General features: G+C 40.4%; 1 protein-coding gene across 5 annotated transcripts in view; it reads right to left on the reverse strand.

Annotated features, from left to right (window-relative positions):
* Positions 1-18670, reverse strand: part of FHIT (fragile histidine triad diadenosine triphosphatase) — a 513616-nt gene that overhangs the window by 76028 nt on the left and 418918 nt on the right. For all 5 annotated transcript variants that reach the window (XM_071756166.1, XM_071756165.1, XM_071756169.1 and 2 more), the window contains one exon: positions 11348-11416. In XM_071756166.1, the coding sequence (XP_071612267.1) occupies positions 11348-11416 (69 nt within the window). The remainder of the gene's footprint in view (positions 1-11347; positions 11417-18670) is intronic.

The raw sequence follows: 18670 nt of genomic DNA on the forward strand, positions 1-18670 counted from the left end.
AAAAGCAGAATCAAGTTTGTTGATCAATGGAGCACATTATCTAACCTGGGAACTGGTCTTGTTCTACTGTTATTTTCCTTGTGCACATCTTCAGAAGATCAACCCAGAAACACAAAGTGCTGATACATCACTCCAAAGCTCCTCTGTTTGCACGCAGTGCAGGGCAATTCTGCCTCGTGCCCTTGTGCAAGATCAGAGGAGAAACTCACATGCCAATAACACCCTACTGAGTGTCAATATTGCTCACTGCAACCCAAAACAGAAGAATAAAGAGATGGTTTTTCAAAAGTCTTTAAAGCATTTAGAAATCTGAGTCTTGATGAAAGTCTATGTCAGGCAAGACCCCAGCTGTTTCTCTTATTTTTTTTTTTTTTTTTTTTTTAGAAAACACCTGGGAATCCACTTATGGCAAAAGACTTCCTGGATGTACCTTTCTGGAGACGAAAAAGCTGGGATGCTCCATACACATGTTCATTCTTGTAATTTTTTTACTTAAGCATTTGCTAGGAGACACAAGACCGCTGAAGGCAGACACCCAGCCCTTGTAAAACCACTCTTATTTATCGATGGGTGACTATGTAATGCCTGAGGTGTCCACCTTCAGAGAGGAGCAGTTGCTACAGGTCAGAGGCCTCAGTTGAATTGAGCCAGTGTACTCCCAGGTGACAGTCTGACTCTGTAAATACCAGCAGTATTATTCTCCAGAAGAACACCAAAGCAAACTTCTTTAGTGTCATCCAAGTTTTCAATGTTGCTCAGAGCTGGGGAGCACATTCCACTGTATCTATTGGTTGGTTAGAGCCACAGTTTCCTACAAGGAAGCATGAGCTTCACATGTCAGATTATTCAATTTACCTATAGGTGAGTGATCAATTTACTTCTACCTCCTCTTATCAGTTCAGAGATTCATAGGTATATTTGCACTCAGCAGTTTAACTGTGAGTGACTCCATCACGTCACAATGTCCCTTCACCTCTCTGCATCACACCTTCAAGTACTACTACTTAATGCACTCACAGAGTTGCTAGGAAACTTAATTAATACATGTAAAAAAAAAAATACTCTGAGTTCTCAAAAACCCAGCACTTCAGTTGTAAAAGTGTGAAATGAAATTATTTTCAAATAGAAAATTCTAAAGTGCCAGTAGAAGCAGACACCTAAGACCTTAAGTGTTTATGCAGCTTTATGTATTTATTTCTTCAGTAAGACTACCACAGAAATGGCAGGGTTATGGAAAGAAAGTGTGTTATTACTTAGAGTGTACTTGTAAATGCATTAAGTGCAACTATTTTACTGAGAAAAAAAATCAGGAGAGTGGAGTCCCTTCTCCTGGGGTTCTAATCTCCATTACTGCTTGCAATCATGCTGAAGCTGAAGAAAACCCTGCACAACTCCCATGCTTTATGTGATCCAGCAGTCGTGTGCATTTGCTACTTCAAATACTCTGATGTAATGAACAGCAAGAGACTTTTTCCTTACAAAAAGGAAGAAAAAAAGTGATCATTCAAGAAAAAAAAAAAGCCTTCCATTAAAAACTGTTTATTGCATTACCTTCCCTCTTCCACAAAGATTACAATCCCTAGAAGCAAGCTGCCAATACACAGAACTAATTTACATAGGCAAAAGGGAGATACAAATGTTTAGTTGGATTTGCTTACATGTTTACCACAAACTCACAATCAGTTTTTGTAATTAAAGGCAGGAAAAGGTTCTTTGCTATCCCTGTACATAATATTGTTACTGTCCAACAATATGGGACAAAGGCTGCTCTATTTTCCCTGCTTTCCCTGCTTATTGGTATACCTGTGCTATAATTAGGTTGCAACTCAGTCAAGTGGGATTTTAAAGCTTGCTTTTTCTTGAAGCAGTAAATGCTGCTGTTCAGTGTGGGCACCAATAAACACTTTCTCTAATTTGCACGATGTAGAAGCCAAAATTTGGGAAAACCACTGTACTGAACTACTTGAAACCCCTTGAGTGGCTCACTGCAACATGGGGAGGAATTTTCAGCCAAAAGAAATTGTTAGCCCACAGGTTAGTTGTCAGAAAGATAAAAGTTTTGTATACATGGAAAATAACAACATGTGCTCTTTTGAAAACAGGTCATATGTAATGTATGCAATTCCAGTAATTAATTAAATTTTTGAGATGTCTTTTCTGACCTCAAGGAAACACAGTTAGCTCCTCTCTTGTCAGAGCATCCTTTGTACTTTAAAACACACCCTGGATGTCACAGAGAATTAACAATTCTGAAGACTTTGCAGAGATATGGGCATTTTAAATCTACCTGCAAGGAGATATCACTCAGTGCAGAAGTTAAAGCTCTTCACTCCTGCCATCCTCATGGGTACCTGGTGGTTTGAAGCTGGGCCATGTGGCCACTGTTGTCTGCTGGTGGCCCTGCTGGAGCCCATCTGCCCCTGCAGTACCACTGAACCTTTACACAGGTTTATAAATGCTACCTAATAAATTTGATGGCTGGAGAACAGTAGGAGAGAGGGGAGCAGCTTCTCACATCATCAGGAAGGAAATAGACTTTTAAAAAGCCAGTTGTGTCTGTGCACAACAATGAAGCTTTATGTCTATATAAACTGACAAGTCAAATTGTACTCCTGGGCTCAATTCTCAACATCAGCGCCATTTGACGGTGATAGCTCGGCTCCTGCCTCTGCAGCCTAATGGCTCTGTCTGCCAGGAAGGGCAGGCAGGATGATTAAAATAAGCATTAGCAGAATGGTTTGGTGATTAGCTTCTCCCTCTCTCTTTTTTCTCTTTGCTTTCTCTTTTTGTACATATAGGGTTTTTTCTACCAAAGATTGCTAAAGCCTTTTCTTCATTAGCAGTGTACTTAACAAGTGTAAATTTAAAGTATTCATTTTCTTAAGGCCAAGGATTAAAGCAACTAAGGAAAACTGCTGTAACCTAGCACTCAAGTCAATCCTTAACATGGAAAAGAAACAATGGTGCTTAACATATTTAAACAAAAAGAAATTGTGTATAATTATCCCAACACTCTGTCAAACTACATTTTCACTCTGCTGCAATGATTGTTAAAATCTCCTTTCTGAAACAAAAAAACATTTTTTTACCCAGTATGGGAATGCATCTGCAGTATCTTTGCACTCCCTTCATGGCAAAAAACTTGGCAACAAAAGTTCATGGCCACTCTCACTCTGTACTCACTTTATCATCCCTCTTATTCCTGATATCATATGGGCTTAATCCCTCCTCAGGTCTGCCCACAGGAGACCTGAGCCCTTGTGCTCCCAGCAAGTGGCCTGAACACAAGCGTGAGCAAAGTCATCTAGAAGAGAAAGCCATACTCCTGCAGTATTTAGCCTAGAATTATTTCCTACCTTTGTGTTTTATGCACATTAAGTCCTCTTTGATACATGGCAACATCAGTGGAGAGCAGGGCCTGATCTATTTTTGACAACGAAATTTTTAGCGACTGGTTTAAATGCACCAAACTGAGACTTGCCTATGATAAACTCTGTAGCTTTTATGCCAGACCAGAAGCTTCAAAGTGTTGCCTTCTGCAGGAAGAGGCAAGGTGTTAACTGTGAAACCACAGCGAGCTGGTAACAGAAAGGTGTTAACTCTGGAGCCTCACGAATGCAATTTATATTTCAGTGTTGTTAACTGTTTCCCTGATGCCTGTTGTAGCAGAAATACTGAGCACAAGAATGACAATCAGATCTTGCTCAGAGATGTAGATGCTCAAATCTTATTCATTTCTGTGGAAAATAGATGATCCACAAGTTCCCACAGACACTATGTTTATGAATAAAACCCAAGCACACAGCTACAGCATGGTGCAAGTGAAAATGTAAAAATACAGCATTATTCCTTATCTAAGAGGGGGTCAAAAAATACCCCCAGCCCTCCACTCTATCCATTGCTGCATGCCTCTGAGTGTATGTCCATAAATACAGAAATGCAAATGTATAGATACATGTTTATTAAAAAGGGGTAGTAGTCTTCAGATTTTATAATTTTCATTTTTATGTTAATAAACAATTTTGTATTTAAAAGTGCCTAAATAAGAGGTTTGATGATTTTTGTCTTAATATAAACTGGCAGCATGTAATTTTCTTTCCTGAAAACCACACTCTTTCAGTCCTCTCTTTTCCATTTTATGATCATTGGCAGTTTTTTCTAACGCATCTACAGTTTTATTTCCCTAGGAGAGAAGGAAAAAAAAAAAAAAATAGGGGGAGTGGGAAACAGTGGGCAAATATATAAAGGACAAAGAAAGCATGCTTGCTTTTTTTTTTTCCCCACAGAACAAACAAAATCAGAATACAAGCATGTACCTGGAAAGCTTATTACTCATATCTCTATGTTTTTTCACTCTTTTGACTCAAAAAATAAATTAACTTGACCCTGCAGTTATTGGCAAACCTATCCCATCAGACTTTCATTTACTTCCCAACCAGGAAGAACACTTGGCTCCACTAATATACCTCCACTTTCATTTACAAAAGTCATATTTAGAAAGTGACAGCTTCACATCCAAATCACTGCAGCTGCCAGCAACAACCAGCTCAGTGGTATCCCCTGTAAGAGGGGGTACTTCTCAGGTACCTGGTACCCAGGGACTTGAACTTCACTGGACAAAGCTAATCCCTCAAAATACTTAGATCCACATTTGCAGGACAGCAGACAAAGGAACTGCCTCAAATTACAAGGTATAAAGAGCTCTTTCCTTGTGGGATCACAAGCGAAAGCCATAGCATCTTTACACAGGTGCGTGAGGGTCAGAGGGCTAGAAGAAGGTTGGATCACTGTGAGCTATTGGGTGTATCAGAACCAGTCCTGTGGATTGAGAAGTGACTCCAAATTCTTGCTATTGGCAGAACAGCCATTGCTAAAGTCATTTAGACAGAATAAGCATTGCTAAAGTCATCTGTTGTGCAGTGCATTAGGTTTCAGTGTGATTTAGCTTGGGGTTTCCAAGTATCTGCTCCCATATCCTGAACCTTAAGCAGAATGCAAGGAAGTAATTAAGTTTATGACAACATTTAAGTCCAGAGAAGAAAAATCTCTCTTTGGAAAATGCCAACTCCTTGACAGTTTTGTTTGCTTTCCATCTTGCCATTTCCAAAAAGCCAAGTACCTAGGACACTAATGGGGCACGTTCTCCCCACCAGCATGAATCCAGCTTACACTGTACATCAAAGGATAAGCAGAGATCTGGAGACAGCTTTACCTAGGGACTGGGAATACACAAGAAGCACCTGAGCAGCTATGCAAGTCCAAGCACTGATGCAGTAAATGGACTTCAGAGACCACAATCACTTTAATACCCTTATTAGCAACTTCTCTTTGGTTGGAGGCTCTTTGTCACTAAGTCACTTGCCAGTGAGCTACCACCAAGGACACAAAAGAGCAAATACAACATGAGCTGAACATAGTAAACATCTTACAGAAGGGGGGCAAAGAGCTCTTTTGTAATGGTCACAATAATTTGTCTCTGTTATATTATAGACTAAAGGTGAGTGATTTCTGGAAGCTGATATTTTTACCTATGAGAAGAATGATTGTAGAAACCTTGAGGCAGGAAAGGGTAAGAAGCAGCAAGAGCAGTGATGGAATGCAGACAGACAGCCAGGCTAGAGGGCAATGAGACTACATGATGATATATAAAATACCAAATATACATTACCTCCCAGACAAAGTCTAGGTGTAAAGGGCATGTGTGTGATCATGAGGGATGGCTGCCTTAATGGGAACCCTTCTAACCGCTTCTAATTTGTTCCTATAGCTGAGCTGATTCCACCTCTTAAGATCCAATGGAAGATATCAGTTAATATGGCTCTTAATCAGATCCAGTTATGATACACTGCTATATTAAAATAAGTGCAGAGATGTATACAGGATATAGGAAGGTCTCTGAGATTTCAGGTATCAAATTAAGAAATGCCTCACAGGGTTGGAAAAGGCAGAAAATACCACAAACATTCACCTCAGGAGATAGATGTGATGACAGGATATCTCCTAGTATTCCTCCTAGGCCCTACTGACAAATTTGTTAGTTTTGCTTCCTGGAAGTTGGGTGTGTGTAAGACATTGGCATGAGGTGTCAGCAGTCTCCAGAGGCTTTCAAAATATAACCCGATAAAATATCATGGTGTAGAAATCATCCTGTTTGACAAAAAATGGAAAGTTGTTCTACAGAAAAAAGAAATGGTTTCAGGTCAACTGAAAATTACTTTTGTCTATTCGGCTACCAAATCAAAACCACAATTATTTCCACAGTTTTAGCTTCTGCTGCAATACTCTCAGTTGGACATATTCATGCACAGTTAATCTCTCTTGCTATGCTGCAGTGACTATAATATCAGAAGACTCATGAAACAACTGGGAAAGGCTTATAGTCCTTGGCTAGCAAAAACCTCTTCTGATGGTCTGTCAGTCAGAAAGAGCAACATTGGCAAGACCAGGATAAAATCCACAGCCTGCTGGGAAGAATTTAATTGCTGCCACATCAAAAGAAGACTTGTACCTGGGGAAAACAGAGATGGTTTTTTTTAAAAAAAAAATACCCAAAACATTTAGATTCTGTGCTGCTTCCCTCCCTTTCCATGGATTTACCCATGCAGGGTGCAAAGAAAGCAGGGTCTGGGCCCAAGGGAGTTGAGATACAGCAGACTGATCTAGCAGCAGGCTGCAATATGTTCCCAGAAGGTGCAATATAGTTCTGAGGCCAAGGAACAGCCTATTAGCTCTGCATGCCATTAATTTTCATGAAGAGTTCAATCCAAAGCTCATAGAAGCTGTTGGGCATCTTTCCATTTTGTGTAGCAGGACCTGGACTAGTGCTTATTTACCTTTTCATTATATACTTTTATCTTTAAGTAGGAAGCAGCCAAAACCACTCAGTGCCTCTGTGCATGTTTCAAGCCCTTCACCAGGCTCTGTGCCCAGCAGCATGCAAGATGATGTCTGCAGGTCAGAGTGAAGGCATGTCACAGTCAAAGCCACTCATGGAGAATTAAACTTCAGGCTTGTTTGACTAAGCTTCTGAATTCACCACGTTTCCCCTGTTTTGCCAGACTGAAGCAGTAGCCCAGCAGGTTCTTGAGTCACATGCCAAAATGCCTCCTTCATCCTCCCTGAAGCTGGAAATCATTACTAATAGGTATTCTTGCTGAAATGATTTAACATAATGTGCTGAATAAGATCACTAAGTCAAAATATCTTTTCCTAAGTGACTCGCTCCATCTGCATGCTTGAATGGGAGAGGGAAAGGAGGGCAGCATGAACCAAATTCTTTTGCCGGCTTCTGTATTTTACACAATCTCTTTCACTGAAGGATTCACACTAGGAAATTTTACCCAGGCTCATTACAAGATGTCTATGATGTAGGTCTGGCAGGCAGCCGGGGGATGCAGGCCCAGGGGTTTGGGCTAACCTCTCTCATCCTCCTTTTACAGCACTCTCCAGCCTGGGTTGGGAACTGCAGAAGAGAGGGATGAGCACTCTTTGCCCAGCATGCACAGCCCTGATGTGCATCTCTGCTGCAGCTGCATCCATTACAGCAGGCTATAACTGCAGAGTGAAACACAGAGTTTGGGGAGGAACAGTGGTCTGCACCACAAACCGCATCAGTGCATGCCAGGGATTCTCAAGGTTTTGCTGAGAGACCAGTTGCCTTCACCCATCTGAATCTGTCAGTCTCAAAATTAATTTATTGAGTTGAACACTCATAACAGCTGAATTGTGGCCTTTTGATTCAATCTTCCTCCCTGAGAAAGCCCCACACTCTCTGCCCAGTATGGCTATTACCTGCCAACCCAAAGGATGATGAATGTTATTTATATTGTGGTAATGGCAAACCACTCAGTGGAGACCAGGGACAGACTGTGCTATGGACTTTTCAAACACACACTGAACGAGGACTGCCCACAGATGGCTGAGTGTATGAAACTGCTGAGACATTTCAGGATAATGTTCTTGAACACCTTGGACACGATGACCTCTAACAACACTGTAGAACTTGTGCTGACTGTGTCAAGACAGGGTGCTGTTCTACAGTAAAGACTTTTATTTAAACCAAATTCTTATCAGTTACTGCGAACACGCCCTTACAATAGCAAAAGAATTTTTTCTATTTCAAAGCAGGCAACTCCTTGGTAGAAAGGCCTTTTAAGTTCCTTGGTTAATGAATGTAAAAATATTAAACTATTTCAAATTTAAAAGAAAACGTTAAGGAATTAATGTTTTTCTAATATTTAGATGCTATGGTTTTGCTGTCCAAGAAAAACAGGGAATCAGTGGGTAAGTACTACTAAAGATGTAAGACCTATTTAAGTCTGACATGTGCACACTTGCAAGATTAGGTTACAAATTACTGCAGGAAAATGTAAGAACTGAAAAATTATACCTTTAGCTTTTCACTGTGGTGAGCCCATAGGGTGGATAGCTAACACTCCCTGGGAAACATCCTCCCAAGAAATAGTACCACAAAGAGGAAATACATCTAAAACATTCATTATTTTTCATTATTAATCATTCTCTCTGTATCTTAGAAAAATCATGGAGTGACTTCTTTCGTATGCACTGAGGTACAGAAACCTAAAATATTAAGTGACATATCCCACCAAGAAATGCCTTAGAGAGGGTGCTGTGGAATAGATGTTGGCCCCTCCTTAATGTGCCAGTATTGGAGTTCTAAACATATATCCAGAAACAGCAGACATTAAGGTCTATCAGCAATCTTATTAAAAACCAACCACTAAAGATTTACCTTACCTTTACACTTAAGAGTTGCTTTACATGAGACTATAGCAGAGCTTCACAAATAAAAGCCTTAAGATACCAGAGCCCAGTAAACAACCTAAGCAAGGATCAACCTGATCTGCCTTTTTGCTGTCTTTTCAATCAGATGGGTGGTCACTCCCAAACTGAATGGGAGAAATAAAGCACGTGGTAAGAGACTGCCAGTACTTTTTAGCTGTCTCAACTCTAGAAGTCTCCTAAGAGGACTGATGGCTCAACATCTGGGCATTCCCTTCCCTGTCAGATGCTAAGAGAGCAATGGGATTTGTCAGCAATCTGCTGAGCATATACAGATGACAACTGCAGAGCCCTGAGAGCTCAAAGTTGTTTACAAAATAGATAGGGGTTTGTGATAGATGTGCTGAACCAGAGCTGAGATCCAGAATCTGTGACAATTACACCCAATAACTGTAAAGTCTTTAGCTGAGGCAGTAAAATCAAGCATGGCAGTATGCAAAATTAGGCCTGGGTAAGCTTTATAAATACACAAATTGTTTAAGGGAGGTTGGTCAGCCTCCATGCAATATAAGACAAGAAAAAGACTGTTGGGATGATTTGGGAAAGTGGCCTTTGCTGCCTAAACTGCAACTCCATCTATCACTCATATATATGGAAATGGAGAATTTATAAACAGATTTTTGATTGTCCTAAGTACAAATTTCATGGATGATGGATTTAAAGCTCTCTCCAGCACCTACATCTCACCTAATGGTGCCCTGTCCCTCATAGATTTTTCAGCCTGTTGCTCTACTATGATCTACATATCTTCCTAAATCTTCTAAAAGTTCTTGACAAAGGGATATGTCTTGTTGGTACAACACAGAGAGGCATTATATCAAAATATTTTTGCTTACTGACATAAGCTCCAAAGTCAGCTGTATTTTCAATAACTTGTCCTTTTTCTATTTTTCAAAACAGATTTATCCACTTATGATAGCATACTGCTTAAGCCCCTCCATACTCCAACCCAGTCAGGGACAGAACTTTGCATCTAGCTTTTTATAGCATCAAATGTGGTTTTTATCCCTTGAATCCTAAAAAATCCTGAAATCTTTATCAGCTACAGTCTGTACAAATCAGCTCTATGATGTTCAAGACTTGTTAGATTCTGAGGCTATACATTCTCTGCTAAAAGACATTATCACATCTGTGTCTAAGTATTTCTGCTTCCTGTGTCTGCTAAAAGCAACACCTATAATTGCTGTAACTGAAAATAACATAAAAATATTTTTCACCAGTGTCACCCTTTTGTTTTTAACAGCATTAAGTGTATAGTCTGGTTCATTAACAGACTTGACAGTATTTACACATAACAGAGGAGAAAGAAATGTGTTTAAAAAAAGAAGAAAGTGGAACTGTAAATACAACAAAAATGGAAACTTTGTGTGTTGGCGTGACATCTAAAACTACTTCACACATTTGAAAAGGAAAAAATGTTGACTTTCAGCTTGACTCAGTTAACTGCTTTTAGCTATACCAGTACATAAGAGGGCCATCATGCATTTTCATTTCATTTCTTTGCTCAGCAAAACCTCATTATAAGGTTTTATTCTCACTAATAGGGTTCTCAGCCTCTGACTATGTACCTGGTGAATAATAAACTTTTTTTTTGCCACTTTTGCATAGTTAAGTCATTAAAAAACTTAAAAATACAATGCCTTTTCTTTTTTTTCCGAGTGGGCAGTTGTCATCATTTATATATCACAAAGGAAAAAATACAAAAGCAGAAAATATCATGAATTCTCCTTCAAACAGATGGTACTGCAGTAGCACTGAACGACTTTATATTAATTACTTTCAGAAAGAGAAGATATCATATTTGAAACAGATAATCCTACCAAACCCACTAAGAATTATCTGTAAATCTAACAATAGTGAGATTTTTTCATTAACTCATTGTGACAGCTGTCAAGCTGGGAAAAGCTTTTTGTTAATACCAGTACAATTGTGAATTTTTAAAAAAAGCCAGTAATTCAACCATCCTGGAACAGCTTACGTCCCCAGCTCTGCAGTACAATCCCGACACACACATCTATTACATCTATATGCATGGTTATGTAGTTTTTACCTTTGGGGCTACAACATGATTTGTCCAGAGCATAAGCAGAGCCCCACAAAAAGCAGGCCAGAAGGCAATTTGTGACTGTTGGAACGAGCAGTCTGCATTTTCCCATTTTGGAAGGAGGTGGTTTGGCACCACAAGCTGGCAGCCAAGATAGGACATGCTCCCTACATGCCAGGCTAACTGTGTGGTCACCCTTTTTCCCCACAAATTCAAAATAAGAGAACCCAGCTGCTGGTAGAGATGCCACCTCACTCTCTGTGTGGTGACAAACTGAAGTACTCAAGTCATCAACAGCATCCTCCCTTGGGACCCTGAGTAACCAGAACTCTCAAAGAAATCCCAGCACAGGGCTTGGTGTTACCACAGGGTATATGCAACCAATAAAGATGCAGACATCCCATTAACTATCTCCACTCAAGGCAGGACCTGCATCATTAAGGTGATTTTTTAACAGCAAACCCAACTCTGAACCAGAAATGGAGTGTAGGCAGCCTTTACCTCCTCGTACACATCATCATTCCTTCTGAAGTCTCCAGCTCTCCTTGGAAGGACATGGACGTGGACATGCTGAAAATGTGAAACAGCAATAATGGTGATTATCAAGCTCGTGTCTTTCTTTTTTTGATTGTCAGTTTTATTCCCCACACATACAAGTAACTATGCAGAGGCTTGCACAGCATTATTTTCAGAGGAAAATACATAAGCCTGTTCCATAACTGTATCCCAGCTCTTTGGAGGATATAAAAGATGAAAAACATAAGAGAGCAGCTCTGCTGTATTATATGAGCTTCACAGTGAGATGCCTGGAAGTTCAGGGGCTCTGTGGAATTAGCCATCGTTGTCAGTCAGAGATGTATTTAGCTACAGCTTTGAAATGACAATCAAACTCAGAGCTGCACGTTGTGACTTCAGAACTGACAAGAATAAGAAGGTGCCAGTGCTGGAACAGGGCTGCAGCTGGCATGGGCAGAGGGCTTGCATGGCCAGGCCTGGGCTCATGCTGTGTTGCATGGGCTCAGAGACAGAGAAACTGATGGTGCACAACAGAGACAACCTGGGTAGGAAGACTGTCAGGAAAGGACACTCACCAGGCTGTACAGCATGGTTAATTCAATGGCTTTCACAAGGTGAAAAGGTAAAAAACTCTTTAATGGTTTGCTTTTTGTCCCAGGAGGTTGTAGCTTAACATAGCACCACCGAAGCCCCCAGTGGGATGAGGTGGGTGCTGGGGACAGATCCCTGCAGGAACATGAGTTCCAGCACACCAACTGGTCCCAAACCCACAAGGCACAAGAATCATTAGCCCAGTTTTGCAGAGCCTGCTTTTCTGCACTAAATTCAGCTATAGTATTGTAAAGCATTCTTTTATCTTTTCCCCTTTCACCCACTTTTGAGAAAGAACAAACAACTCAGAATAATTCTTCAGGAAAAAAACCTCTACCTCATTGGGGAGAAGCAGCAAAGGATCTGAGTGACAGATCACACTGATGCATCTTCAGATATTTTTAGATGGTGCCTAAATCCTTTTAACAAAATGACGGCATCACAAGCAGCACCAAATGCTTTACATAGAATTGAGATAGTTTGCACCTGACTCAATTTGATGAGCTAGAAGTCAGTTGAAATTCATGCATCTCACTGAAACGTTCTCAAAACATGGCTCAAGTCCCTAATGAAATTCAAAATCAAAAAAGATTTTCCTAGGCTGATTGTAAGAAAACTCAAACACACCTACACTGTGTTAGCTTCAACCTATGAAAACATTTTCTCAGTGAATAAAATGAAATCACGAGGATGCTTCAACTAATGAAATATTCTGAATACCACTCTTTTCCCCCCCTCATCTTACCCTATAGAAACCTAATATGTATTTGTTTATTCTTATTATCCACAGCTTTCAGTGTATTCAGCCTAGAGATGAGGATGATTCTTGAGGGTTAAAAACTGTGTTTTTGAGTAATACATCAGTGATAGTGTTCTGATAGTGTAATATGCTAATATATCATGAGAGTGATAGTGCTCTTGTGATGTATTAGTGCAATGTATCATCTGAACATCACTGCTCTCATGATGTATGCTCAAAATCACAAGGCAAGTTTGTAGATGGCACCCAATAGCCCTAGGCCTGAAATTTGGCTTGCGGGCAAAGACTTCCAAGAAAAATGAAAGCGAAGATTAAAGTTTGCAGTGGTACTGTAAAATTTCACTAGTGCCTCATACCTGTGGTTCCTGTTAGATTTTAAATTATTTATAGAAATAGAGAATAATTGTCCAGTCAGGTTATTCTCTCTTCTGAGGACTGATAGTTTTGCTACAAATATAAATTTTCAGGAAGTTCTCTTGATGATCTACATACTGTCTAATACCAGATATCAACACCTGTATTTTCTAGAAGATGAGTCACCTTTAAGAGCAATTTTTAGCTCTTTAGGCAGAATGTTCCAGGATTCACACAGGAGAATCTCAGTATACCCATGACAATTTGGAGGATCAGAAAGCACAGAGGGATGCAGCCCAAAGCTCAGTGCAGAGGTGCTGCACTGCAGATGCAGAGACCAGCACAGCAGGTAATGAATGAGCCTAATGCCATCTCCTACACAAAAAAAAGGCTCTTGTGATCTGTGTGGCGGAAAAAAAAAAAAAATAAAGTGTTTATGACAGCATATGGGCCACTTGGCATCAGTGAGGGACATTCTCAGGGGTTAGTCACCTTCACTACATGCATTATGTTCTTACACAATGCCAGGCTGCATAAAAAATCTGTCGACTGTATCAGAAAACAAATGAGTATTTCCAAGGTCTGAGGTAACTACAATCAATTTAAAAGAGAGTAATTTTTTTTCTTTTTTTTTTTTCTTTAAATTCTATGCATGTAACATAAATAAGTATTTGGATTTTACCTTTTCTTTGTGAAATGGAAATGAACCAGAATGGCACAAGTGAGTAAAGTAGATTCCTTTTCTTCAGCTTTTCTTCCAAGAAAACACAAGGAAATACAAGCAGCACAGAGCAGTGACTACTGTAGTGAGAAATACCAAAGAAGGGAATCTTACCTTCCTTAATCTGCTTTCAGCTTCTGACCTTCCCAACTCAGGGAGGCTGATATTTTGAGTCATTAGGATTTCTCTAATTGATCTTTTTTGCTCCTTAGTAGTATTTGTTATTGCTAAAGCCTCAATCCACCAAGGCACTTAAGCACCAGCTCCATTTCCAATCTGTGAATTGGTTCATTAAGAGTATACGTATCCCAGATATTATTTAAATGTCTCAGTGCTTTGCATCCACTGCTGGCTACAGGGAGCTCTCCCCAACAGGTACGAGAAGAAATAACTTCAGGGTGTCCACAAATAAAAGTTGCTTCCTTTCTATGTTGTTTTCCATGCAGAACAAAAACCTGAATGCCCAAAAAAGACATTTGCAGTTGACTCAAATGTGTCAGTAGACACAAACAAAATATTTGGCTGCACTTTTTTTAACTGAACAAACAGATTTAGGGAAATCTTTCTTTAAAACACTGCTTGGAGACAAAAAAAAACCAAACATTGTGTATACAAAATGTCAAAATAAAGTGTTTCAAATTTTTTGCCCGGTTACTGTGGGTATACTCATATCTAGTGGGTGGCAGACAGCCTCATCACATCCCAGCAGGCTGATGCATTTCAGTTTTTTCCTAAAAACTGCTTTCCCCTCATTTTTTGCATTATTTTGATAAGTAAGCAAGAAAGGTGGCATAAAACAGCAGAGACATTTAAATTTATGGACAAAGCAATATCACCTACATCAGGGTAGAAAAAAATGTAGATGCATGCTTGCATTGCTTAGTGTTAGCTACCATTGCCTCCTCTGCAGAGACCTTGATGGAGAAAGCTGAGCATGATCACAGGAGACAGGAACATTGGGGAGGAGAACAGAGGAATACAGCAATATGTCCCCAGGCAGAGGACACTGCCTGGGTCAAAGGTGTCTGAGCCTCATCAGTTGCTTCTGACATTGAGGACAAGATTTTCTGCCAGGGATGCCCACAGCAGCAGCAGATGGAAGGAGGCTGTAGGAGCTGAACTTTATTAGACCTTCAAAATCAAAATTATTTGACAGTTTTCTCAGGCTAAGACTGTTGCTTTGTGTTCACAGTGACTACCACAATACAAATGAAATCTCACTTAGAGAAACTCCTTATGATGAGAATCATCGAGTGATGCAAAACCACTCTTAAGAGAAGTTGTTTTTTCAAGACCTTTATACCCAGAATGTCAAGAGAATTGCAAATGCTACTGCAAGGAACAAATCTCTAGTGCCATGTGGAAACTGTGAGCCCAAACCAGCCCGTGATGACCTTCTTCCACTGCAGCAAGAGGATCCTCCACTCGAGCCCTGCAGCATTCCCAGCATGGCTGCAGTAGAATGGTGCTGGTGGGCACTCTGGAGCACACTCATCCCACCACTTCTGAAATCTGGCAGCAGGACAGGCATTTGTGGGATTATGCATCTAGAGTCAATTTGCAGTGAATCAGGACTGCAAAATGCTCACAAAAGTCTCTGCCAAAAAATCTGGTGCCTGCTTTGTTGGAAAACCACCCATTGAGGTCAGGTGAGTTTTACTTCAGAGCTCAAGGCCATGCAGAAAGCAATGTTCCTGGTCGTGGCTGGTTTTATATGCTGAATTATTGTCGAATAACTAATGTGTCACCACTGCACTGGATGTAAAGTGAAAATACTAGGCAAAAACAGACATTGAAAAAACTTCCCCAGGTACACCAGAACAGAGAGGAGCAGATGACCGTGCCACACACCAATGGGGAGGATGTGGACATTGTCTGCAATAATTCATAAATATTATGTTCTATTCACTCAGCTGCTGTGCTGGCTAGCAGAACAACAAAGCTCAGGTTCCAACAGAAATGGAGATACCAGCCTGTACAAAAGCTCCTCAGCATGCTCACAGAGTCTATCAACAATAAATGTTGCTATAGGATGAATACATTAAAAAATGGCAACAGGTCACACAGCCATGGGCTTCCCCAGTCTCACAGTGCAGCAAGGTCAGAAAAGGCTGTGATGTCCCATGGAAGGAAAACAGAGCCAGGAAAAATAAACCCCAATGTCCTTGCCACTGTCATGTTCAGGCAGGAGGAAGGGTATGAAGGGCATTAGCAGCTGCAGGTAGCAAGGTTGGGTGACCATGAGACCCCAGTCAGTGAGTTCTTTAGAAAAAAAAAAGTAAGGTGGTTTGCACCTTGTTTGCAGCCAAGTCCCCTGTCCATTACAAGAAGCCTGTGTCTCTATAGGAGATTGTGGTAATGTTTCTTCTAAACTACCAGATTAACTGTAGAAATTCCAAACTAATAACCATTCTCCAAGTAAGACTGTTAAGAGGGTGATAAAGAAAATCAACTGTAATACTGAGATAGCCACGTGAAAAATAGGGCAATTTTGTCTTCTCTGTAAACTGGGCTTCCATGGAGCCCTGGTTTGCTATTGTTGATTAACTGCTCAATTATCCCTGTTACAAAATTATTCCATGAAAAGCCCTGCCTGTTTATCCATAGCTCATTAATAGACAGCACTCCCTCTGCTGTCCCCAAAAATACATCGCATTACCCAGATGCTAACACTTGGTAAAATTGCTCTTTCTAGGCACTGCAAGCCAATTTTTAGGGCTGCTGACTTGCAGGTCCTGGCAAAGACATCTTCATGGGAAAGCATTTTCTGTTCAGTGAGTATTTATGAGTTCTTGACATTTTTCCTAGTCAAGAATTGAGTTGGGGTGGAGAAATGAATTAAGAAATAATTTTTAAAATCCTATACAACATTAGGAAAAGAAGGAGTTTCAGTCAATTAAAATACTCAGTTTTCACAGCCTTCAAAATTATGGCCAACATTAATATTTTTCTTTTCTTTTTTTTCCTTTTTATCTCCAGGAGTTATAAATTACACAAAGTAAGACCATTTAAAAAGACCTAATCTTTATAAAATATTAAAACATGACAGGAAACTACTTGAAACAGTTCCTCTCCTAAAAATGCCCCATTTATAGGAATCAGCATTTTCCTTTCCCACTTCACTAAAGCCTCAAGCACAAGGCTGTACAGACAAGGGGTGGCAGCTTTGGCTGGTGGTCAGGGTTTTCCAAACCTAGGAAAGGACCAACACACTCCTGTGACACCTTTGCTTTGGCTCTGGTTAATTAAAACATGAAACTGAAGCTCTTCTAGCATCATGAGAATTGTAAGGATGATACAGACTGCCAGACTTGAGGGCATCATGGACAGGGGGCCAGAGGGATAATGTGGAATAATTGGATAATTGGAAGGGAAGGACAGGGAAATCCACATCTACCTCAGAAAGCTTGGGGTGACAGAGGAGGAAGCAGCAGAGACACAGGTGGGAATGGACTAGAAGAGACACCAGAGAATAGGAAGGGTGGGAACTACTGATAGACCAGAGATGGTGGTGGAAGCTTTATGAATCAAAAACATCATAAGAGGGTGCAAAGAGGGAAAACAGGAGAAATGGGAGAAAAAATCCTGGGAGATGAGGTCACACAGGGTGTCCAGATGCTACAAACTGTGGCGTGACAGGCCTGTCAGGAGCCATGTGTGTAACTCCATGTGGTGCTGTACTGTACATGTGCCCCTGGGAGGGAGAAAAGAAAGCTTTCCAATGATCCCTACCAATGTTTATTCCTGGGATTTGCCTCCTGAACACTGAGTAACAAGACTGTTCAACACAGAGAACACCTTATTTGGAAAGTAACAAAATTGAGTGAATTTGCAAATATATCAGAAACCAAACCAAGTGGGGCACTTGCAGCAGAGTTCATCTTCAAACACCTACATTGAGAAATGTGCAGATTCAGCATTCTCAATAAATAATGTATCTGTCAACTGCTATAAAGTTTTAAAGAAATGAGCTGTGCATGAGCTCAAAAAGAGATCTCGACCTAATGAAAATATGCACAGAAAGATTTCTCTACCCCCTTGAGATCTGCAATCATAACTTCCACAGCTGAAGGTAACTTTAGCACTTACAAGAGAACTGCCAACTGCTCCTCCCCCCATCCCCAGACCTAAGAAAAACTGGCACAATAATGAGAGTAATTAGCATGCTCATCAGAAGTGGTGATCCAGATGTAATCTGGACACCTCTCATGAGATCCTCTGAAAGGCAGCAAGTGAATAAGCCAAATGGAAATAAAGGTGGCATGGGGCTTCTAAACCAGTATTTTTTGACCTCTAACCTGGCCCCTAGCTCTAGGAATGAGGATCCTCACACAGTGATAGGAAGATCAGACCAAGGAGCATCACCAGCTCCACTCACCTTCCATTATATGTCACCAACACTACAATGGGAACACTGTAAGACCCAAATAGTGTTTTCTACACCCTGAAAAGCAAAGAACTGCAAAAACAACCCTAAAACCTGGCAGTCTCTGCATAAAGTATCACTTCCATTTTACATGGGGCAAGGCTGATGCACAAAGGTGCTCCCTAAGATGCTCAGGAATGTGGTGTAGGATTAGGGGCTGCTGGAGACCACCTGCCTTCAGGTCCTGCACTTTACCTTCCCTTGGGGTCACTCTGCCTGGGTGGTTTAGTGTAAATTTAGTGTGGCTGAAACGCAAACCAAAGCAATTGCATTTCCCCTCACCTCTGATCTTTAGTTAAGTGTTGATGAATGCATATTGTTTTAACACTTGTGATACTTATAATTAGGGTTCTTTAATTTATGTTTCAATAAAATGTTCTGTAATAAAAATTTACTGCTCTGTGAATAAACATTTAAATGAAGCTCCTAATGGGGGTTACATGTTTTGAAGCGGTT

The sequence above is a fragment of the Heliangelus exortis genome, chromosome 12 (genome assembly GCF_036169615.1).
Source record: "Heliangelus exortis chromosome 12, bHelExo1.hap1, whole genome shotgun sequence".
NCBI classification, from domain to species: domain Eukaryota; kingdom Metazoa; phylum Chordata; class Aves; order Apodiformes; family Trochilidae; genus Heliangelus; species Heliangelus exortis.